The sequence below is a fragment of the Crotalus tigris genome, unplaced genomic scaffold (genome assembly GCF_016545835.1).
Source record: "Crotalus tigris isolate CLP2741 ecotype Arizona unplaced genomic scaffold, ASM1654583v1 scf7180000018371.15429387391:27106975, whole genome shotgun sequence".
NCBI classification, from domain to species: Eukaryota; Metazoa; Chordata; class Lepidosauria; order Squamata; family Viperidae; genus Crotalus; species Crotalus tigris.
Window position 1 is genome coordinate 24,130,812 of NW_024096970.1, and position 24,637 is coordinate 24,155,448.

At 39.1% G+C, this 24,637-nt stretch overlaps 1 protein-coding gene across 2 annotated transcripts in view; it reads right to left on the reverse strand.

Moving 5' to 3' along the window:
* LOC120311821 (protein only RNase P catalytic subunit) overlaps positions 1-24,637 on the reverse strand; it is a 46,818-nt gene that overhangs the window by 1,032 nt on the left and 21,149 nt on the right. For both annotated transcript variants that reach the window (XM_039351833.1, XM_039351834.1), the window contains one exon: positions 2,987-3,135. In XM_039351833.1, coding sequence (XP_039207767.1) covers positions 2,987-3,135 — 149 coding nt within the window. The remainder of the gene's footprint in view (positions 1-2,986; positions 3,136-24,637) is intronic.

The window sequence follows — 24,637 nt, forward strand, 5'->3', positions numbered from 1 at the left end:
TTATCTATTTACTTATATGTATATGTATATGTACTGATATTTACAATTTATATGTACAATAGAACATATGAAATAGCTGGGTAATAGCATTCAATATTTAGATCAAGGTAACAGTACCAAATATTTAGACCAAGGATGCAACCCTGCATACTTAAACAATGTACAAGGGCAATTTGAAAAAAAACCTCCATTTGGTTATCAATGACACTCGCAGATAGAGAACTTTTATTATACACATTAGAAAACTACAACATTATATTACTTCTTGACATAATCGCCATTCAAATTGAGGCACTTATCATAACGTCTTACAAGATCTGAAATTCCTTAGTAGTTGCTTGGCGCCAAATCTGGGCTATAGGGGAGGTGATCAAAAACATCCCAATGGAACTGCTTCAAAAGTTCTTGGGTGCATCTAGCGGTGTGTGGGTGAGCATTATCGTGAAACACCATAATGGAAGTGGTGCCATAGAAAATCCTGTCAAATATGGAGTAGGGATTTTGGTTTCAGTATCGATCTGCATATTTGGCAAGAATTGTGGGAAAGAAATAGGAAACTCACTCTAGCTACCTTGTACAAGGAAAATCTCTACAAGATGTTTTATAGATGGCACTTCCCACCCGCAAGGCTAGCCAAAATGGGTCCAAATATCTCACCTTTATGCTGGAAATGTAAAACAGCAATAGGATCATATTACCATATGTGGTGGGAATGCCCAAAGGCTTGTGAGTATTGGAATAGGATACGAAGATAGTTGAAAGATATATTAATATTGGACTTAGAGTTAAAACCTGAACTTTTCCTGTTGGGAATAACCACGGAGAAATACAATAAGGGAACAATCTATTTGCTGTTATATGTCTTGACTGCAGTTAGGCCTGCGTTCGCGCAAAAATGGAAGAGCAAAGAAATTCCCACAGAGGAAGAGACACTATATAAAATATTACAATGTGCGGGAATGGACAGGCTCACAATGGTATTGAAAGACAAATGTAGATCAGTTTATTTCGAAACCTGGGATAAATTTTACCGCTGGAAGGATTTGTGGAGGATGGTTGGGATTATAAGCTAGTGTTAAGATAGAAATATATGTAATTTTAGAATAAGTATTGTATGTAAAATTTAGATGTATATTCAGAGATGAAGAACTGATTGTAAAATGAGGAATAATTTGATAAGAATGTATATACTGGAATGTCATGTTATAGCCAATGTTTTTTTAATTGTATTATAAATAAAATTTTGAAAAAAAAGAAAAAAAATCCTGCCAAATATGAAGATGCAAAAGGAATACTCCTAGTGAAGTTCATGGAGCATGGATTGACCATCAATTCAGATGTCTACTGTAAAACATTACGAAAACTCAGACAAGCCATCTATAACAAGTGTCGGGGCATGCTGACTTCTGGTGTGGTGTTGGTTCACAATAATGCTCACCCCACATTGCTAGACGCACCCAAGAACTTTTGAAGCAGTTCCGTTGGGATGTTTTTGATCACCCTCCCTATAGCCCAGATTTGGCGCTGAGCAACTACTACTAAGGAATTTCAAACCTTGTAAGACGTTATGACAAATTGAATGGTGATTATGTCAAAAAGTAACATAATGTTGTAGTTTTCTAATGTGTATAATAAAAGTTCTGTATTTGCGAGTGTCTGTCATTGATATCCAAACGGAGGTTTATTTCCGAATTGCTCTCATATTACAAATCTGAAGACATCCAACCTAAATGCTTAAGTCACCAGGGAACATTTTTAGTTTCTACTAAATAGCTCTCCAAGTGAAACATTTTGATTCTTGGTTTCCCTATGGATTTGTTCTAAGAGTTTATGATAGAATATGTACAACTATATTATATTAATAAACAGAAATTTACTGATTTTAGCTAAAAATAGGTAATTACATTTCCTATCAGTTCAAAGAAATAAACAGAGGTATTTGTTAAGTGAAATGTATGTCAACATTTTTTGTTTTAAATTGAAAAATTCCATTTGATAAGAAGTTTATTAAATTGTATTTAAATCAAATTTAAAAAGACCAGTTACAAGATACTGTGTCATATTCATTTTTTCTGTTGGAGATATAAAAATTTGAAGAATCTCATAGATCGATATAATTGGTTATGTGATTAGTTGATATCTTTTTGGAACAGAGTATTCATTTTTATCAACAGATTTATGGGAAAATCTTTAGACGTTAAAGATGTTAACATTTTAAAGATGTTAACATCTTCTATATGTTTCTATGTTTTGTTCTATTAATGATATTGTTAGCTGTGGGGGGGGAGTTGGATATATAGTTGTTTTGTCAATTTTTCTTCTAATTTGTAAATAAAAAACATTATGGATTGAGGGTTTTAATAGTCTGGTTCTTTATTACATTCAAACGTAATTAGGTATGCAAAGCTGTTGCTTGGTAAACAAGGAATGCATTGTTGTAGACAAAAGAATGAAAAGGCTGCATTTGTCTACTCTATGGGAAAATATTACACAATTGCAAAATGAGATGTATCAAGAATATATAGCATTGTTATATATCAGTGGTTCTCAACCTTTTTAATGCCGCGACCCCCAACCGGTCGTAAGTCGAAGACTACTCAACTGGTGCAGCACCGTTTGCAGAATGGGACTTTTGGCGGGCTCAGCAGGGCAGAGACAGCCTGGACAATTCCTATTGGCTTTTGAAAGCCAATAGAATTAGACTCTATTCAAGAGAGTCTATTCTATTGGCTTTCAAAAGCCAATAGAATAAAAGGGAGTAGCACAGCTAAGGAAAAGGGGGGAAAATGGCGGACTGCGTTGTTTGGCGACCCCTGTGAAATGGTCGTTCGACCCCAAATGGGGTCCCGACCCACAGGTTGAGAACCACTGTTATATATGAAGTACAGTATACTATTTTTGTTAATTTCAACCTCAATGCTTATATTGCAACATGAAACTATTGCAAATATTTCTAAAGATAGTTTCTAAAAATCAAACAGCATACGTATTATTAGTGAAGAAGAAGTCTGCTTTCTTCTGCATGTCATCCATGTCTCTTTTTTTCCACTGAAATGAATTGTTCAGCATGTGTTTCCGCCCGAGGACAAGCAACCGATGATACTTCTGTGCTAGGTAGAAGACCACATCCAGCAGCTACGTGGGGGGAAAAAGTGTTTTAAAATGTGGATCTTGTTCATTCTTTCTTTCTAGATTAGTGATGAATCACAAGTATGATCCCTATAGATTTGTCTTCCCAAGGCATTTATGAAGAACTGAAAAAAATCAGAATTTGTTAAAACGTTGGGTTTAGAAAAATCTGGCTGAAAATGGAGAAGGTTCCTCCCACACCCATATTCTGAGTGGCTTTTCTTCTTTTCATACTACTGACTTACTAGTTTCCTTGAGAAAAAGTGGAAATAAAATGATCACACTGAAACTAGAACATTTACAGATTTGCCTAGGTGTGCAGCACAGCAGGAAGAAGAGGACATAACAAGGCAAGGAAAGAAATTTGTTACAAGAATGGCATAAAGTTAGACATCTGAGGAGTTCTTTCAGACAATGAACTTACCCCATGTCAGAAAGAAATTCTGAATTAACTTAAGCGTTGTGTATTCTTGCAACAATTCAGCTTCCTGACCTTGCCTTCCTGCAATATTAGAGTCTGTGTCTGTACACTATTATGCATCTTAATCATGATGATCCAATTTTCATAGTCTTCTGGGATCAACATGAGACCAAATCACTGAGTTCCAGAATGTGCTAGGGTGAAAGTGATTTGTTATTTTGTAGTTCAGTATGTTGCATAATTCCAGCTAACGCGTATCCCCAAACCTAAGACCACATGATTTTTGCACTGTTTTAAGAATTCTTTCCTTAAATTGGGTTGCTTAACTTAGCTGTTTAGCCTGTCTGCATAATTAAATTGGTATTAAAGCAATAATCCGGACTACAGAAATCTAAAATAATCCCACCTAAATCACAAAGGGAACAACATGAATATTATTAGAAAAGAATTCCATTTGCCATATGCTTGCATAATAAATATCCCATATGTTTGTACAAAAGCAATCCATATTCAAATATGGTAGGTAAGAGGTACTTTTTTAAAGGTATTTTAAAATTCATCAGTCTGTTTCTCTTTCTAATAGTTTGCTCTTCCATTTAATTTAAAGATTGGATATTATTATGATGGGCAATAGGAGGATTTCCTATTTGGTTCCACTCACATGCCTAACTGCTTCTTAGCAAACAAGACACAAAAAAATTTTAAACATAAGAAAAATGGCAAATTATTTTAATTGTTAAAATGAAATCTAATATCATTTATTTATTTATTTTGTAATGGCATTGAGGCAGGATTGACGTTTGTGACAAACACAGAATTCTGAAGATTCGGTACATTTGAGAAGATTGGTGGATGAAAAAGATGATTGTGGGAAATGTGAAATGTCTCTTGCTCCTCCTCCTCCTGTTCTTGAGACCAGTGTTGGTTTCATGATCTTTACGTGTGGTGATAGTGGAAGCTGAAGTGATATAGAGCAGAGGTCACCAACCTTTGTCGATTGGCGGACTGGAGGAAAAGGGGGGAAGCATTTTACACACGTGCGTGCGTGTGGAGCTGCAAGCCACCACAAATGAGGTGGGGCTAGCATCTGCGTGACACTCACTAGCCCTACCCCATTCTTGTATGGCGCAGCGCCTTGTTTTTATGCCCCGCGGCAGCCGTTTTTGCGCCTTGCAGTGCGACAGCTCATTTTGGTGCCCCGTGGTGTGGCAGCACCCTGTTTCTGCGTTCCATGGGACGGCGGCATCCATTTTTGTACCTTGCAGAGTGGTGATGGCCCGTTTTTGCACCCCGCAGTGTGTTGGCAGCCTGTTTTCATGCCTTGTGGCACAGCATCAGCATCCCATTTTTGCCCCAAGGTGCGGCGTTGTCTCATTTTGGCACTCCGAAGCACAGTGGCAGCCTGTTTTTGCACCCCGTGGCCCTGGTGCTAGCACAAGTGAGAGGGTATGAGCGTACATGCACGCGCACTGGCCAACCTCTCCTGCAGCCAGGTGGCCAGTAGACCATGGTCCACTACTGGGCCAGGGCCCACAGGTTGGGGACCCCTGACATAGATCCATTTTTTGCACTTGCACGAACCTGAGTAAGCCAACTGAAAGCAAGAGTGTCTGACCTTGGCAACCTTAAAACTTGTGGACTTCAAGTCGCAGAATTCTCCAGTCAGCATTGCTAGCTGGGGAATTCTGGGAATTAAAATTCTCACGTCTTAAAGTTATCAAAGTTGCACACTTCTGGCTTAAAGTATGATGTTTTATAGCCACTGCACTGGAGAACAAAGTGGTTTCCTCACCTCTTTGGTCACAGTCTCTCAAAATATTTAGCAGTAAGTATTTATCATTTTTAATGTTTTAAAATAATAATTATTTGACATTACTGTGTTTTAACTTTGTTGTATGCCATCCAGAATCACCTGTTTTGAGAGATGGCAGACTACATAAATTTAAAATAAATACATAAATTCTCAAAACAGCTTTACAATGACTGTGAACATCGTTGGGTGGGTGGTATACATGATAAATGAAAATGGAAGGAATAGCAGATGCTTCCAGCAAATTATAAATGTGATTCAACATATTAGTACTGTATAGATGAGAAATGGCTTAATTATATCCCAGAATAGATTGAAGACTAGACATACATGATTTGAACAGCAGGAGTGCAGATGTGTACTGGGCATAAAAGCTACATACATGATTATATCTCTGACAGCAATGCAATATAGTCTCAATACCTCTGCAATTAATTAGAATGTAGCAGCTGATCATGTGAAATCAAAAGTGTACAGAATTACTGTATAAATCAGGAACACTACTCCAAAGTCTCAGATTCCAGTCATGGACTATAAATTGCAAAATAACACAGTACACGCAAGTCATGCTTTTAAAAAGGTCAGGGTTTTTTTGTACATGCCTTCCTTCTCAGATCATATAAAGATTTCTCAGATGGGAATTCCCTCAACAGTGTTGTAAGAAGGCACAAAGAAATTATGACTCAAGTAAACAGCTAATCACCTGCTACAGCTTTGTCACAGTTAAGGAAGTCACCTTCAGGTGAATTTATCTTTCGTGGTATGAGAAGTACTCACAATATTTCATCCTTATAAGGGGATGGTGGTGGAATGTTTGAAATGCTTCATTGATTCATTTTGTGCTTGTATATAAAGTATCTGTTCAGTTCACTGCTATAAGAATAATTGTAAGAATGGATTCAAGAGGAAAATACATTGTTTTTCCAACTCCTTAGGAAATGAGAATAAGTTCCTGGAGTTTAATTTATTGCTACAAAAGCAATCCTTCCATAGAATCTTAAGAGATAAATATGTAAAGCTGAGGTAACAAACTCAAAAAAATATCTGTCTTCAAGATGCCAAGAAACAAAAAAATCATGCCATAATGAATAATCTATATTTGTATGTGTGTGCTGTTCTTCTGAAGAATTTTTTTAAAAAATATATTTCTGCACTGCTTTCCATAAAATTATCTCTAAAAACATTTTCATAGCTAGGCACTGGATTTCTTTTCTTTAGCTTCTAGGAACCATTAGGTATAATTGATTGTATTTCCAATTTTATTGCCATAAGATACATTTTTCTTTGAATTCCATTTAAGCAAGAATAATTTGTTTGAAAAAATTACTGAAACTATTCTCCCTCAATATGAAAAGAATGCCACAACACATGAAGTATTCCAAATAAATTAACTTTGTAGAACTTTGTAACAAGCAAACTGTCTCTTGCATCACCACTGATGATATTGTTCTTTATAGAAATAAACAAATACCATTACATTCTGATCAGATGCCAAGTAAAATACTGCTTCTCAAAAACCATTTGTAGAAACAGGACAAATATACAAATAAGTAGTAGATCACTGCTGCATAAGGAAAAAAAAAACCAGTCAATTTAACTACCCCTGCTTCCTTAGAACCAGTGAGTATTTTGGAAAACCTTTCTATTTTCACTTACCACTTATTTATTAACTATCATATTTAAGTGGCCACTTATCTCACAAAATATGACTCTGGGCAGTAGAAAATAGTGGTCAGTGATTATGATCTTGGTATACTGGGATGTAAGAGGAATAAATGGTAACAAACGTGAATTAACAAATGAAACTAAGAAATAAAAATAAATATGTTTGTGAAACTAAAGAAAGGGAAAAAGGAGAACAGATCTAAAGGATGGTGATCATTTTTGAGTGTGGAGTCGATGAATGTGTGCGTGGAAGTGAAGGTACAGGTTTAGTAATGAGGGAGGGGAGAATAACAGAGCTGGAAGGGAGCTTAGAGGTCTTCTATCCCACCCCCTGCTCAACCAGGAAACCCTATTCCACTTCAGACAAATGGTTGTCCAATCTCTTCTTAAAAACTTCCAGTGTTGGAGAATTCACAACTTCTGGAGGCAAGTCGTCCCATTGATTAATTGTTCTCACTGTCAGGAAATTTCTCTTTAGTTCTAGGTTGCTTCTCTCCTTGTTTAGTTTAGTCTACAGTGATGCTATACAAGTAATCCTCAACTTACCCAATTTTTTGTTGCTAAGTGAGATATTCGTTAAGTTAATTTTGCCCCATTTTACAATTCCTTCTTGTCAGACTTGTTATCACTGCAGTTATTAAGTTAATAACATAGTTGTTAAGTGAATTTGGCTTTCCTATTGACTTTGCTTGTCAGACGGTCGCAAAAGGAGATCACCTTACACTGCAACCATCATAAATGTGAGTCAGTTCCCAAGCGTCTTAATTTTGATCACATGCCCATGGGAATGCTGCAACGGTCGTAAGTATGAAAAACAGTCATAAGTCATTTTTTTCAGTGCCATTGTAACTTTGAATAGTCACTAAATGAACTGTTGTAAGTCAAGGAATACCTGTATTAGCTTGCATATTTCATTTGTAACTCCTTCCCTTTCCTGTATTCTCCCACTTCTATTAGTGCATCCCATTCTTTATGCAGTCCCACATGCATGCACATTTGTTGTTGTTAATTGCGAAGTCGTGTCCGACCCATTGCGACCCCATGGACAACGTTCCTCCAGGTCTTCCTGTCCTCTACCATCTTCTGGAGTCCATTTAAGCTCACTCCTACTGCTTCAATGACTCCATCCAGCCATCTCATTCTCTGTCGTCCCTTTCTTCTATTGCCCTCAATTTTTCCCAGCATTAGGCTCTTCTCCAGTGAGTCCTTCCTTCTCATTAGGTGGCCAAAGTACTTGAGTTTCAACTATGCATGCACATACACATATACAAATCCCGACCAAGTGGAGATCAGTTAGCTGGGGGAAATTCTTGGCAAGAGACAGCCAAGAACCCTGGGGATTCAGCCCAGACGTGACTGCCCAATTTCTGAATGAAACTGGCCAGGCAATCCAAGCATTCAACAAAGTTGTGCTGATAATTCCACTCTGCAGCTATTATCAAAGGCAGGGCTGCATTCAGCAGCACCAAATTGCTGCCTCGGCTGCCTCCAGGAACAGCAAGCAAAAGTTCAGAGATGGGGAGGAAAGGGCGTTTGCAAAACCAATCCAGATACGCACGGATCCCCAGGGATCCTACAAAACTGGATCCAGTATTCCAAGTCTGCCTTGGTAAGACCCCACTTGGAATACTGTATCCAGTTTTGGTTGCCACAATGTAAAAAAGATGTTGAGACTCTAGAAAGAGTACAGAAAAGAACAACAAAGATGATTAGGGGACTGGAGGCTAAGATGTCAACGCTGCTAATATTGAATATTCTTGCTTTGACAAAATATGCAGAACTGTCTGGTATTTTTAGAGTTAATTCAGATGACAGAGAAAAGGGAAGGGAATTAACAAAAGCCGGGGAAAAGGAATGGAAGTGAATCTCTGCCCTCTGGGCTAATTGGAAGATGTGACTTGTGACTGCAAGATAAGGGAGGGGTTTAGCAAGAAAAGTTAGATGCCAGCAAGAGGAATTCAGATTCTGGCATAAACCTCCATGATGTGCCGTCAATTTGAAACACTGTTAATAAAGGCTTTAGGATAAACATGCCTGGAAGTTCTTTGAAGTGTTTCATTAGTCGGAACAATGACATCAAACATATAAAGAACGGTTGCTGGAATTGGGTATGTCTAGTCTGATGAAAAGAAATACTAGAGGTGACATGATAGCAGTATTCCTATATCTCCGGGACTGCCACAGAGAAGAGGGGGACAATGTATTCTCCAAAGCGCCTGAAAGCAAGACAAGAAGCAAAAAATGGAAACTAATCAAGAAGAGAAGCAACCTGAAACTAAAGAGAAATTTCCTGACAGTTAGAACAATTAATCAATGGAACAACTTGCTTCCAGAAGTTGTGTTACCCTTCACTAAATAGCTATGTTCTCCAGGAATCATGAAGACCAGTTTAGTCTGATGGCCAAATTCCTGGGCCAGCAGCAAAAGACCTGAGTTCTAGTTCTGTCTTGAATAACATAGCCAAATGTGTGAGTCTTTCTCTCTACTCTAGGAATAAGGAAGGAAGGGCAAAACACTTTGTAAAAAAGTTACTAGAGAACTGCATGGACCTGACTTTGAGGTTGGCAGAAAAAGAGTCTGATTCAGAGACAAAAAAATAAAAATAAAAATAAAAATGGAGTCATCAACAGAACATTGGTGCAGCTATAAAGGATCCTACAATTAGATGAACTTTGGGCCACATGGTCTAATGTAAACTACAGTGATAAAGTTAACTACTAAAACATGCCTAAATATAGTAAAGTATGGATTGGAGCAGTGTGTGAAGATTGTACCTGTGTCTGATACACAGGTAGGAAAAATGGTGGCACTGTTCCCTCTACCCAAGGAAACAAGGGAAAAAAAACTATGGGGAGTGTATTAAGTATGGTGATGGGCAGCATTCTGATCAAAAGAATGTGAGGGACAACAATGAACAAACTTAGGAGAGTACAAGCCAGATGTTTGCTCCTTGGCACATATCTGAATGTGAAAAAGAATAATTATTGTATATCTCCTAATTCAGAGTAGGGATATGACAAAATGAATGGGCTTGAAATGTGGAATGTTTGCATGAAGTAGTTTTACATTTATTCCATAAAGGCTTTCAAATAACAGCTCATTCCATTCCAGTTTGAGGGGTAGTGGAAAAAGGATGTGGTCCTTTTTGAAAAAGCCTGCACAGGTAAAATTTCTTTGTAAGATTGAAACTTAATTTAAATTACAAATCTATGTCTGACATGAGTAGATTCATTTTCCATTGTGTGGGTTTTAAACCGTTCCAAAAATATTCACGCTATATATGGGTTAGTAAACATGAAACTAGGAGAAGGAGCTGTGACAGAATGGATCTGGGGCTTCCTGAGTGTGGAGCCAAAACATGTAATAAAATTTCTAAAATAATACAAAATTTAAAAATAACACTACTTTTAGCTGTGATACTCCCATTAAACTGCAAAAAAAAAAAAATCACATATCATATTGATCACCAGTCCAGCAGCCCAAAGCCAACCATGAAGGAAAACTACCATTTTATACGCCAATGCCTCTTCTTTACGATCTATGATTAGTTGCTGTAAATTGAGTCATCCTTCCAGCCCCCTGGGTCACTCACACATGAAGTGCTTTTCCCTCCAAATGCTTTTCTGTCTCTAAGAATGAAAACTTCAACACAGATTCAACTTTTTCGAAGGCCTGAAGTGACCTTTTCCTTATCACATTTTTAGTGGCTGGGTTCACAGAAGGCAGTTTGTTTTACCTGTGAATCTATCAACTATGGCAAGAACAGAAAGACTGATTTTGTTTCTTTTTATCGGCGATCCTGATCTAATTTTTTTTCTTTTATGCTGAGTACAATGCCCCAATGAAGATAATTTGAAACTTTCGTTTTAACTGGCTCAGGAGTTTCCCTCTAGTAGCTGGATGTTTAGATCTAAATTACATAGGTGAGGCAAGAATGAAGAGGCAGAATGGAACTTTTCTATAATATGAGCCAGTAAGTTTTGTTTTCTTCCTTGCAGACTATCCCAAGAGGATCAAATTAACTTCAAAGTTTTTCTTGACCAGGACCAAGGAATAGTGTACTTAAATTTTGTGCACTTTATAGAAGGTTAGAAATCAAAGTTTAAATAATTTTACCACAAAACTTTATAACATAAATACTGTTAATTAGAATCAAAATATTTTGCTCAATATTAAACTACAAACCAAGAATAAAATAAGTGTTAAAGTTTATTGGATATGCTGAACTTAAGAACTGTTAACTATTAACTATTAGTATTAAATACTTTCAAACATAACACACAACAAATAAACATTGCTACTAATGCAATTAGAACAGTGGAGATGTGTGACATATGCCCTCTTGCTACATCCTCAGATGCCCATTTTACATTGTAATGAAATCACAAAATGAAAATAACTATTATTACATTAATTGGGAACATTTCACCATCAGAATGTCTTAAAGCAAACATTAGATCCTATTGAAAATTAGTTTGGCACAAGCTAGGGAACATTAAAACAATCCAGTTCATTAGTGACAAGGAAAAATTAAGATACACACTTAGTATGCCACACAACTATTCAGAATCATTTAAAATATGTACTTGAATGGGCAAAATTCATTGAACTTGAAGGAAATTGAAATTAGCAAATGCGTATTTATTCTGAAGAACTCCAACTGAGTTCAGGGAATTTCCCATTTAGTTTATTAAATGTGTGATCTAATGTTCCATAATCATGAAGGCAATTATCAGAATATATGTGGCCAAATCAGCAATATTGCCAAATCTCTCCCTATTTAAAATTGTAAAAAGCAGCAATTGGAACCAAATAAAATCACTACATAATAAAGTCTCTCTAATTTCAAACAACTCTAAAATGGCACAGTAGGCTGGCATTTTACAGATGCAACAGAATAAAACAGTAATTTTGTTTCCTCACTCTTATCCCATAGACTAATAGGCTCACACTTCACTGTGTTTAAATGTTTGATCACATTTGTTTCTTTCTCTCTAAGAGTCTTTTTGCCTACTATACATCCCAGAGTTCCTCAGTAAACCAAGGGATACTTTAGGACCCACTAATGGGGAGAGACTGCTCAGGAGCAATGCTACCAAACATTTGGGCTTGTCCAGAGTTTTATCAGATGCCAAACAAACTGACCTTCAATTGTTGGGAATTTTTAGTCTTATCTCAGTTGTCAGAGAAGGATATTTTGTCATTAAAAAAATGAGGAAAAGGTTTATTATCCAAGTAGAAAACAATCAGGTTGACTTCTCATCTATCTTCGTCTACTCCAGTGGTTCTCAACCTTTTTAATGCCGCGACCCCCAACCTGTCGTAAGTCGAGGACTACTCAACCGATCGTAAGTCGAGGACTACTCAACTGGTGCAGCACCGTTTGCAGAATGGGACTTTTGGTGGGCTCAGCAGGGCAGAGACAGCCTGGACAATTCCTATTGGCTTTTGAAAGCCAAAAGAATTAGACTCTATTCAAGAGAGTCTATTTTATTGGCTTTCAAAAGCCAATAGAATAAAAGGGAGTAGCACAGCTAAGGAAAAGGGGGAAAAATGGCGGACTGCGTTGTTTGGCGACCCCCGTGAAATGGTCGTTAAACCCCAAATGGGGTCCCGACCCACAGGTTGAGAACCACTGTTCTACTCTGTTTACAAACATGCTTGTCAAGTACACATATATACAAAAGGCAAAAATATATAGCTACAAAATTTTATCTTTCAGCTCAAATTTTATATAATAATAACAGTAAAGTTGGAAGGGACCTTAGAGGGATCAATATACTTCCCATTTGCATTTTCTAAAGTACAGCACTGATGGTTTCATGTACAACTCCAAAACTCCTGATTCTGTGTTAAAACCTGTTTTGTATCATTTACAGTCTATCGTTCCCTCTGCCTTTTATCAGTAGGGATGGAAAGATTCCTTTTGTTATGACTATGGTGTTGATATGCAAAGTATTAAACATATTGTACTTTAAGGAGGTTTGCAGTAAGCTTGAAAAAAATGCAATTTTTTGTGGGGAGGGGGAGATATAAGTGGGTGGGGCGGAGTTGCAGCGCCCCTGCAATTAGTTGTAAGGGTAGATGAATCATCAAGTACCCAATTTTTCCTCACGACAGCTGGAGTACTGGCCATAACTTCAGGCACAGGACATAAATCCCTTCATTCAGCACTGTCATAACTTCAAACAGTCATAAGTTGAGAACTATTTGTATTTTATAAATATTAACCAATCTTCCCTCACCCACTGCATTTTTAAAAATTTAATTAAGAGCATTAGGGCCAAATAAATTACAAATCTGGATGCAGCTCAATCCTCGTATAACTTTATGTATGTACTGTACACAATTATGTATGTAATTTAAATAATTATTATATTTAAAATACAAATATCTATTAAATATATTCCATCATAAAACTAGTTCTATTTGACTCCAAAGCAGTACAATAAATTGTATCTTGTAACAGCATTACTTCATTCCATAGATTACCAAAAAGACCAAGCTGTATTCACTAGGGATTTTGCACTATCAGGAAACATTTATAATTACTTACAGAATGCCCCACAGTATCTCATAAAATACTCTGCATCTTATTCTACAGTATTCAGAAACACTCCAGTCACCAGAAATATAAGAGGGATCTGAGGTGTGAGAGGTAGAAATGCCAACATATGCAAGGAGATTGGCTTTGTACTAGCACAAAATCACCATTAGATTTTGAATACCAAAAAAATGCAACCAATCTGAATTTCAGTAAAGTATCTGAAGTACACGATGAAATGAGAATCACCATGCAGAGTGGAAAAAGATGAGGAATATTGAATTACCTACAAAATTTCCAGTGGAAGATTTAACTGGTTAGAAAGTCTTGCAGTAATCAGCTATGTGAAATTTTACGGCTAGGAATCAAAGAGAAGAAAACAGGAGGATGTTGATGAAATGTGTCAATGTTATGAAGAGAGCATTGCTTATATACAGTATAAAAGGGATGTAGATATGCAGAATGAACTCCATAACCTTTCCATCTCAAAGCATACTAGTCTAAATAAATAAATACTGTAAATAAAAATCAGTTCACTTGAGTACTGCCATAACTCCTCAAAAAGAACTTGACTCTGCATATGACTCCTGACCTTAAAGGAAAGATTAGAGAAAAAAGGTTTTCTTTCATATTTACTGATCTTTCTACTGTGTTTCTCCAAAACTTAGACCCAGCCAATAGTAAACCCTAGCTTGATTTTTGGGGGTGGGCCTAATATAAGCCCTACTCCAAAACTCAGCCCTGGTTTTGGGGTAAGGCACACCCCTAAAAATCAAGCTAGGGCAGAGATGGGGGGGTTAAGCTGCCCCAGCACCCCGCACCCGCTTACCTTACTGGCAGGACGCCGCGTGGTGCTTCAGGCTGCTTCCGCTCCTTGCGTAGCGCTTCAGGCTGCTTCTGTTGCTCATGCGCTTCAGGCCGTTTCTGCTGCTCGCAGCAGGAAGCCTTGTGGTTCTTTGGGCTGTTTCCATTGCAGAAATGGCCCAAAGAGCTACACAGAGTCCGCCCGTGAGCAGCAGAAACAGCCCGAAGCACGCAAGCAACAGAAGCGGCCCAAAGCGCTGTGTAAGCAGCTGAAGCGGCCTGAAGTGCATGAGCAGCAGAAGTGGCCCGAAGTGCCATGTGGCATCCTGCCGGGAGGAGCAGCAATGGTGCATTGTGCCACATGACGTCCGGCTACAGGTGGTGGCAAGCAGCCTCAGAAGAAGTCAAGCAGCGGTGCAACAGGTGTCAGGGCATGGGAGGCCTGGCTGCGGTGGTCCTAAGGTAAGACATTCTCCAAAATTAAGACCTAGTGCCTCTTTTTGAGGCAAAAAATATATAAGACCTGGTCTTAATTTTGGGGAAACACAGTATTCTAAAGGTAAATTATTGGGAAAACAATTGCTCCTCCTTACAAATAAATGTAGTAATTGAATACTTTTTTATATCTGATTAAGGCTAATCATCTTGAACACAAAAAAGAGAAGAAAACAAACTGGATGTCAGAACAAACTAGAAATTGCCGAAAGAAATGAAGCCATGGCCAAGAAAGACAAAAATTTCAAGAAGAAGCTTAACAAAGAGTTCCAGAGAAGTTAATGAAGCAGTGTTACAACATCTGTAAAAACATAGAGGATGGAAATAGGCATGGAAAAATGAGGAAAGACTTCCAAATATCTCTGAATTCAAAAGGTTTACTTCCAGGATTATTGTTCACTAAGTGATGTGGTCATGTAACGTTGACTTTAAACTTGCATCACTTAGTGACGGCAATCCTGGTCCCAATTGTCATTGTAACCTGAGGACTACACGTAATGACTTTTTGGTGACTACATGGTCACTTCTATATGGTTTTCTTAGCATCAATGCTGAAGTGATTTACTATACTCTTTTTCAGTTTTTTAATCCACAGTCCTGGATTTCCTCAGCTTTTCTAAAATCAATTGAGTATGGCTAGCTGCTGCCACCTAGTGAACATGTAAAGGCTACTCAATTAATGTGCCTGGTGCATGTGTAGCATAATAGACTAAAATGATATCATCAACATTTTTGTATGTTGAGTTATAACCACTTTTGTGAAACCACATTTCTCAACTCATTTCCTGGTTTTATCTCCAAAGCTCTCTTTAAAACACAAGGTAACAGGTTGCTATGGGAACTTTGGTTCCACAACTGCTCTAATGACAATGACAAACAAAGACAATTTCTGAGCATTTTCAATTCATAAATATTTTAACGATGCTTCCACTCATATAGGACTGTTAATGTGAAAGAAAACAAACTCAATTTTCCCAATCTGAAAGAGACTTCCTATCTTAAATACTTAATATTACACCAAAAAAAGCTCACTCAAATAAACAATCCATATTAAATAATTATTTATGCTAATACACCATTATGTACTCTGGACAAGGTAGAAGCTTCATACGAAGTTTGCACTCAAGATCAAATCCATACAAATCCGGGAATTTTTCCAAGAAATGAAGACAAGGTTTACATTTACACATTACATAACTATGGCCTTTCTATATAAACATCATGGTTTTCTGTTAATTTTCAGAAATAATTAAAGACTCCCCAAATTTACAGATTATTTTCTCCTTAAATAAAGGACAATTCAAACATGCTAAATCAACACAAAACCAAAGGAAATTTTGCCCATAAACTTATATTTAAATATTATTTTAATTAAAAATGTAAATATAAAGCTGGCATGATACAAAGCAACAGCACTGTCTATCCCCAAGATACTTTTTCACCTTTGGGGCAACCATGACCTGGATAAATGAGAATCTCCATAGCCAGCGCTGCCTAACATATTTCTTTGCAGGAATACCTTGGCCCCACAAAGGTCCCACTGGGATGGAAAACAGCATCCTGGAGAGGAAACTTTTCTTTGAACTGGATATTTTATGACTGGCTATGCCCATTATGGGGGAAAAAAATACAAATTTATTTATTTATTTATTTATGAGACTTATATACCGCTTTAAGTGCAAGCACTCTCTAAGCGGTGTACACCAGTAAGCAATGTATATATATATTTAAATTGCCCCCAACAATCTGGGTCCTCATTTTACCTACCCCGGAAGGATGGAAGGCTGAGTCAACCTTGAGCCGGTGAGATTTGAACCTCTGACCTGCTGAACACAGTCAGCTAAAGTGGCCTGCAGTACTGCACTCTAACTGCTGCGCCACCTCGGCTCTACAAATGTGTTTCCAGCCCACAAATGACATCCATTCCCATCCTATTTATCACAATCCACTCTTTCCTTCCTCCATATCCTCATCCAAACTTAAATAACCACTTTTTCTCCTAAAACCCTCCCAGAGATTATCCCACATAGGTTGGGATGTGGATCCCAATTGCTGAAAGGCTGCTGGATTATGGAATGATAGAAAATGAAAGGAAATTTCCAACGTGTTAAGGTAAAGGTTATTTTGCTAAAAATGTAGAAGAAAATGCCTCATCTAAGAAGGAAAAGAAATAGAGACTTTTTTTTGCAGTGCATGAGTCATTTTTTAAATTCCCTGATCAAACCAGGAAGAAACTTGCTCTGTACAAGTGAGAACGCAGTTTGGTTGCTATAGCAGCCAACTAAATATTGAGCAATTGAGTTTGCTCTTTGATAAGAATTTAGCAGAGTCTTTCCAATATTGCAAAAAGGGCAGAACAGAATCTGCTTCCTTAAATGCAAGTGTTCTTTATGAAAACATCTGAGATTAAGTTAGCGAATTCTCCAGAATTGGCACCCTATGTCAGCTATCCCTTTTCATATTAATGTATTCTGCTTTTTCATCACATAGACGCAAGACTCTGCAGCTTCTCCCTGTCATTTTTCTTCCAGCTGGACTCATTCCTGGCATCAGAGCTCAACTAGGAAGGGAGCAAGAGATTGAAGGACAGAAATTTCTATTCTCCACTGCCCACTTAACAGAACAACAGAATAGAATAACAGAGCTGGAACAGACCTTGGAAGTCTTCTAGTCCAATCCTCTGCTCAAGCAGGAAACCCTACACCAGTGGTGGCGAACCTATGGCACGGGTGCCAGAGGCGGCACTCAGAGCCCTCTCTGTGGGCACGCGCGCCGTCGCCCCAGTCCTAGGCCTTCAGCTGGGTTTTATAAAACCTTTTGGCTTTAGGCCTCCACCGCCATGTGCAAAAATAATAATAATAATAATCAGTCAATTTCAACTTCTCAGGGAAAAAAAAGATCTTGCAAAGTTGGAATTGATTGATTGAACTTTTTAGTCCCACCCAGTCTGCCATTACCACTGCAGCCATGCCCACCCAACTGGCCACACCCAGCCAATGGGCCACACCCACCCGGCATTCAATGATGCATAAATGGGTTTTGGGTTGCAGTTTGGGCACTCTAAAAGGTTCGCCATCACTGCCCTACACCATTTCAGACAAATGGTTGTCCAATCTCTTCTTAAAAACCTCCAATGTACTTTGTACCTCAAGCACATTCTCTCAAACAGAAGCCAAAAACCACCTGTGCCAGCAGCAGAATGGAGTGACAAAATGTATTTACTTTTTCGGTTCACCGTATCTTTTGCTCCCCAACAGAGAGCTGCCATTTTTCTTGACTATTAATCTGTGAAACCACAAGGAAGGCATTTCAGTTTAACCGAGGGGGGGGGGAGGAAAAATGCCTTCTTTTCTTTAATCTCCTCTTCTCAATAGGCTACTGCTGCATTGGCAGGCTTTTCATTCGGATCAGTAAAAAAATCTCAACTGCCCCAAGATATTTATATTTTGTAAATTGTTTAAATCACTGTTATTAATTGCATACCAAAAAGAAAGAAAAAAATAGATGAAGTTGTTAAGAAAAAAAGCAAAGCATACAAACAAAAATTCATGGATATGTGTACGTATACAAAAATTCTATGTAAGCATTTCAGTAATGTTTTCATTTTTGGAAATTTCACTACCATCATCCATAAATAATCTATGTCATGGACCCTCACTGGAGCCATCCACTTAGCTTTCCAGTGTTGAAAATAAAGACTTTTAACTATCAATAGGCCAGAGAAACCATTTTCATTGTCCAGATGTCGGTTTCCATACAACAGGAATATACTTCAAAAAAAAATATGAAATTTTGAGAATATCTTATGTCAGTGACATGACACAGCTAAATTGGTCTTTTGAAGACAGGCAGTATATAGTTGAGTGCCATGTATTTGTCTGATCCAGAATTTAAAATCTATGCAGTTTCCTCCCACTTTTCCAAATAAAAAAAAAACACACCTGATTATTCTTTTCATGCCCTTAAGACCAAAGGACACCTGCTCATTGTTTATGTAATAGTTCATCTCATCAGGGAACCACCTAACTTAGATTTACTAACTTTATTCCTTACAGATAGTGACGTAAGAGTCCATGTTGCCCTGTTTTCAGGAATCAGCCCTCCAGAATTTATTTATTTATGCATATAGCTATATGCCCATTCACAGTGGTGCTAAAACATTTGTGACCCGTTTTGAAATTTCAGTATTTCTGAATAAACATGACCTAAAACATGATCTGTTCTCCATATACTGTAGATCCTGAAACTAGGTAAAGAGAACTCAATTAGACCATTAAAAATGTTCAATTCTCCACTGAGGAAAGTGATCCAAAACTACCTATGGCAAAAGCATATAAATCTCTAAGATTATCAGTTCATTTAAGAAGAAATTGAAGCCAAGTGTTTCAATCAATGGGGTAACAATCAGATTTGAGGCGGAAGGTCCTGCTTTAAAATCAGAATACTAGATATTCATTATCCAAGTCAAATCTTCAGAACACAGGTTGTGTGTCATGGCTTGAACAAAGGATATTTTTGATGATTTCAGAAAGATTGCGTGCAAATGGAGGCAATTCAACACCAGTGTTGCCCTCCCTGGAGGGGTCGACCAGCCAAGATCATACCATGAGCAAAATATATAATATTCTGGGAATATTTAAGGATCTAAAGGTCAATCTTGCATTGGTCAATGTCAGGATGAGACCACCATCAGGAGAATAATAATGGTGTACATAGCTGCATACTCACAGTTTGCAAAAGACCACATGGATAAACTAGAAGGCTACTGGAAGAATGGTCTGAGGACAGATGAAGCCAAAACAGAACTTTTTGGCTTGAATGAAAATTGTGCATTCCAAGATAAGAGCCTTATCCCATCTGTGAAACAGGATGATGGCAATATTATGGCCTGGGCCTGTTTTGTTGCCTCTGGGCAAGGATGACTTGCCATTAATTGATGAAATGATGAATTCTGAATTGAACCAGAAAATTTGATAGAAAAATGTCAGAGTATTCATCTGTAAACTGAAGCCCAAGAGAAATTGCTCATGCAGTAAAGCATCTCCCACATGACCAATGAATGTTAAAGCAAAAGAAAGTTTATTTTTTGGAAAAGCCAAGTCAAAGTTCTTAATCCTATAAAAATGCTGCAGAGGAATCTGAAACATGAATTTGTATAATTGGGTGCTCTTTATTTAGTTTTAGGACTTGTGTGGAGAATAGCTCACACTTTAACTCATATTCATGCAAAAATACTAAAACTTCCAAATTTTGAGCACTACTATAATAGTAGACCAGTGGTGGTGAACCTTTTAGAGACCGAGTGCCCAAACTGCAACCCAAAACCCACTTATGTATGGCCAGGTGCCGGGTGGGCGTGGCCCGCTGGGTGGGTATAGCCTACTGGATGGGCATGGCTACTCTGGTCATGTCAGACTGGGTGGGGGGCATGGGGGGAGGCTCCTGAGTCCCGCAGCTCTTCCAAGGAGGGGAGGAGGAGAGTGGGGAGAGGCTGTGCTGGGATCGGGGCTCCTCGTGCCTTCCGCTGCCCGCCTGCACTCTTCTGCCACAGATGCCGCGGCTCTGCTTGCCTGGCAGGGCAGGGGTGCACTCGCGCTCGGGGATGTATGCGGGGCTGCTGCCTCGCTTGCCGTGTCAGGGCTGGGCGCAGAGCCTCATCGCTTCTTCCCCGCAGACATCAGGAGCACCCACCTCACCTACTGCTCATCCTGGGGCAGCTGCCACCATCTGGCACTCTCCAGCCCATCACCAGCCAGCTGGGTGGCCTGGGATGCCTCCCTTCAGGCTCCCTCAGCCTCTCGCCCCCTCCAGGCTGGGGCTGGTCAAATTCTCCCCCGTGGGCATCCCTGCACCCATCCCCGGCCAGCCCTCCTCCTCCTTCTGCGGGTTTACCAAGCCAGGTGGCACCTCTCCCGCATGTGTCCTCAGGCGGAGGAGCCAGGCAGCCGTGGCTCTTGCTCCCCTCCGGCCTCCATCGGCCCTAGGTCCGAGCTTGGCATGCCTGGCTGGCCAGTGATGGGCTGCAAAGCACGGGATGGCAGCAGCAGCCCCGGGATGAGGGGTATGCGGGGTGGTCGCTCCCAATGTCCACAGGGCAAGAAGCGGCGTGGAGGCTCTGCGCCCAGTCCAGCCCTGGCACGGCATGGAAAGCGAGGCAGCAGCCCCACATGCGTCCCGTGCATGAGTGCGCCCCCCCTGCCAAACTCTGCAGCTTCTGCCTGTCACTTTTCTTCTAGCTGGACTCATTCCCTGCACTCCTGCAGAAGCGCTGGCTGACTTCGGCGTCACCTGGGCAGGCCTGGCCGCGCATCTGCTCAGCGGCGCTGGCGGGCCCAGCCTTCCTTCTTTCCTTCTCCCTCCCCTCCTTCCTTCCTTCCTTCTTCTCTCTCTCTCTCCCTTTCTCCAAAGTCCAAACTTATGTGTCCTCCTTCCCCCGCTAGCCTTCTGCAAAGCGCAAACGGATACCACGTCCTACTTGTCTTCTCCAAACTCATGCCCACCATCGCTTCCAAAGGCCGTCTGCTTGCTCTCTCGCTGCACTCCTGCCAAAACCAGCTTTTATAGATTTCCCTCTCCCCACCCAGCTCTCACAGCTGTTCCCGTGAGAGCACTGCTGGATTCGGTTTCCCTGCCCTCTCCAGTTCCCACTAGTCAGGCACACATGAAGAGAGTGAGGGGAGCGTTCTTCTGGCACGCGTGTGCCATAGATTCACCACCATGGTAGTAGACTATTAGACTATTATAGACTAATAGACTATTATAGTTCCCTTAGTTTTCTTTTCTCTAGGTTAAACATGCCCAGATTCTTTAAATGTTCCACATGGGGATGCAGTAATGGTCATAAGTGCAAGGACTAGTCATAAAGTTGTTTTTTCAGCATCACTAACTTTGAATGGTTGTTAAACGGCAGTTATAAAGTGAGGTCTACCTGAACAATTTTTCTAAACCTAACCCTGTATAGAATTATGAGAATGACATATAGAAAGAGGTTGAGCAGTAGAGTGATAGGTTTTATCTAAGTAAAATTAAGAAAGTACATAACTGTCATTATGTAAAAATAAAACAAAATTCTTTTAAAGAAGCGGAAAACATTTTGTCACTTATGTCCTGATAATTTTGGTTGCAGTATCACTGACTAAACAATTTTCTCTATTCGCATATGAAGTTTCAATCATATCCTGACCCTAGAAATGAGATACGGTAGCTTTAAGCCATTCTTAATTACACCAGTGTTAATGTAGCATGAATAAAATTGCAAGACTGGTAAAATTTGTTATTTTTAGTCAGTTAAGCCATAATGGGTTTGATCCAAAGAGTAGACCAAAATGTACTGACCACGTCAGATTCATGCTTCCTTCCCTCTGCTCCCTGATCAGCCCCATTTGTCATCATTCTGCTGATGTACCAGCACAATGCTGATAAGTTTCTCAGAATTGCACAATAGAGTTACACTGCTTAATCAGCAGTATTATAATTGGTTTATTTTATGGCCTCTATTGGTTTAGAACAGGGGTGTCAAACTGCCGGCATCGCAAAACCGCGCCCACCCCTTTGCCGGCAGTGGCAAAAAAGTTCCGATACGTAGCGTGACGTCACGTGACGTCGCGAGTTTGACATGTCTGGTTTAGAAGGTTGAAAATATGAAACAACCCATTCCCCTCACATTTATGCAACAGAATGGAGGAATCTCAAATTAAAAATGCTTTTTGCATCTTCAATCTATTTTGTTTGTTGGGTTTTTTTAATTTATTTTTTTGGCTCAGTTTGTGATGCAATTGGATCTGTAGGAGGAAGGAAACAGGAAGAAACCTAAACACGGACAGTCCTACAGCTGGACCTGCCCCATTCCTGCTGCAGCATCCTGATTGCTGGATGTTTTTCCAGCTGCTGGTCATGAGCAGAAGGAGGAGAGCAAAGCCAGAGGCATCAACCAATCACTTTATCCAATGCTGGGTTTGGAAAATCAGGATAACATTAATCAGCAGTGAGTCAGAACAGAGGCAGGAGAGGAATCAGAAACAGGAAAAACAGATTTCTTGCCTTCTGCCAATTCAAGGATGGAGAGGATAGCATTTTAATTCAGTCACAGTGAAGGTTTTAAATAATATGGTACCAAATTTAAGTCTCACCATCTGGCTGAAACCTTTCCCAGTCTCAGAAATAAACAGGATCAGCCTCATTAGGAACTGGATGGAAGATCTCCAAGGAATATCAGGGCTATAGACTAAATTGGGTATCCATCCATCCTATTTGTGTGTGTGTGTGTGTGTGTGTGTGTGTGTGTGTGTGTGTGTTCATACAATAAATAGATTAATGGCTCACAATCACAAGCATACCAATTCTAGAATCACTGTCAAGAAACTAGATGGACATGAACTCGAACTATAGGGAGATTTGATCTTGCCAACCAAAGCAAGCCAGGACCAACCACTACAAAAATATATCAGAGCAGCAAGGGAAAAAAGCAAGCAAAGACCAGTTCAAAACTTCCTTTAACTCTTGAACCTCCCAATCGTGAAAGAGCCATAACCTTACAGTCCAATGTAATACTATCCAGAAAGCTACTTAACCAGATTTTTTCTTCTGCACCATAAAGAATCACTACCAGCTGGTCCAAGGGAGGGATCTCTGAAATTGTTGGATTTTTCTTTCTAAAAACATTATTTATCTTGATTTTATTACAATTGCAGGTATTACTTGCATACTGCTTTGAAGATGTTGAACAACAGGTTACAAATAAATGGTTAGAACCAAAAAAATAACAGATAAACAGAAGACCGTCAGTAGCTTTTACTTTTAGAGTACCCAACCAAAAAGAAAAAAGAAATATAGGGGAAACAACAGTATTCAGATTGATAAAAAACATGAAAGAAAAGCAACATTCTAAAAATGAGAAATCTCAACTCCAACACATTTGTCTCCCCTATGAGGGTGCTGTAAAGTTTTCAGCCAATACTCCTTTCACATTGCAGTTTAACATTTGCTCACCTCGTTAACAGAACCATTTCTATCCATTTCTCATTAAAGGCCTACATATTAGGGTTTGAATGATCTCTTATGGTAATAGCTGCTTGGTGTATTTTTCTAAATTTAAAAAAAATGGTTTTAACTCTGAAACTGTTTATCAGAGCAGCATATACAGCACATATGGAGATGCATAATGCCCTAATTAGAAAAAGAATATTTGCTTATTGCATTTATATCCCACCCTGATATGCAGGATAGTGTAACAGCACATATAAGAGTGTCTCAACTGTTATCATCCAGGGGTAAAGGCAAATTGGAGGGAATGTTATTAAATCTCCTCTAGAACCATGGATGTTAGGACATGGTTCCATAACAAGCCAATGACAACACATAATAATAATAATAATAATAATAATAATAATAATAATAATAATAATAATAATAATAATATAATAAAGTTGGAAGGGATCTTGGAGGTCATCTAGTCCAACCCCCTGCTCAGGCAGGAAACCCTATACCATTTCGGACAAATGGCTGTCCAGTCTCTTCTTAAAAACCTCCAGTGTTGGAGCATTCACCGCTTCTGGAGGCAGGTTGTCCACTGGTTAATTGTTCTAACTGTCAGGAAGTTTCTCCTTAGTTCTAGGTTGCTTCTCTCCTTGATTAGTTTCCATCCGTTGCTTCTTGTCCTGCCTTCAGGCGCTTTGAAAAATAGCTTGACTCACTTTTCTTTGTGGCAGCCCCTGAGATATTGGAATACTGCTATCATGTCCCCCCTCATCATTCTCTTCATTAAACTAGA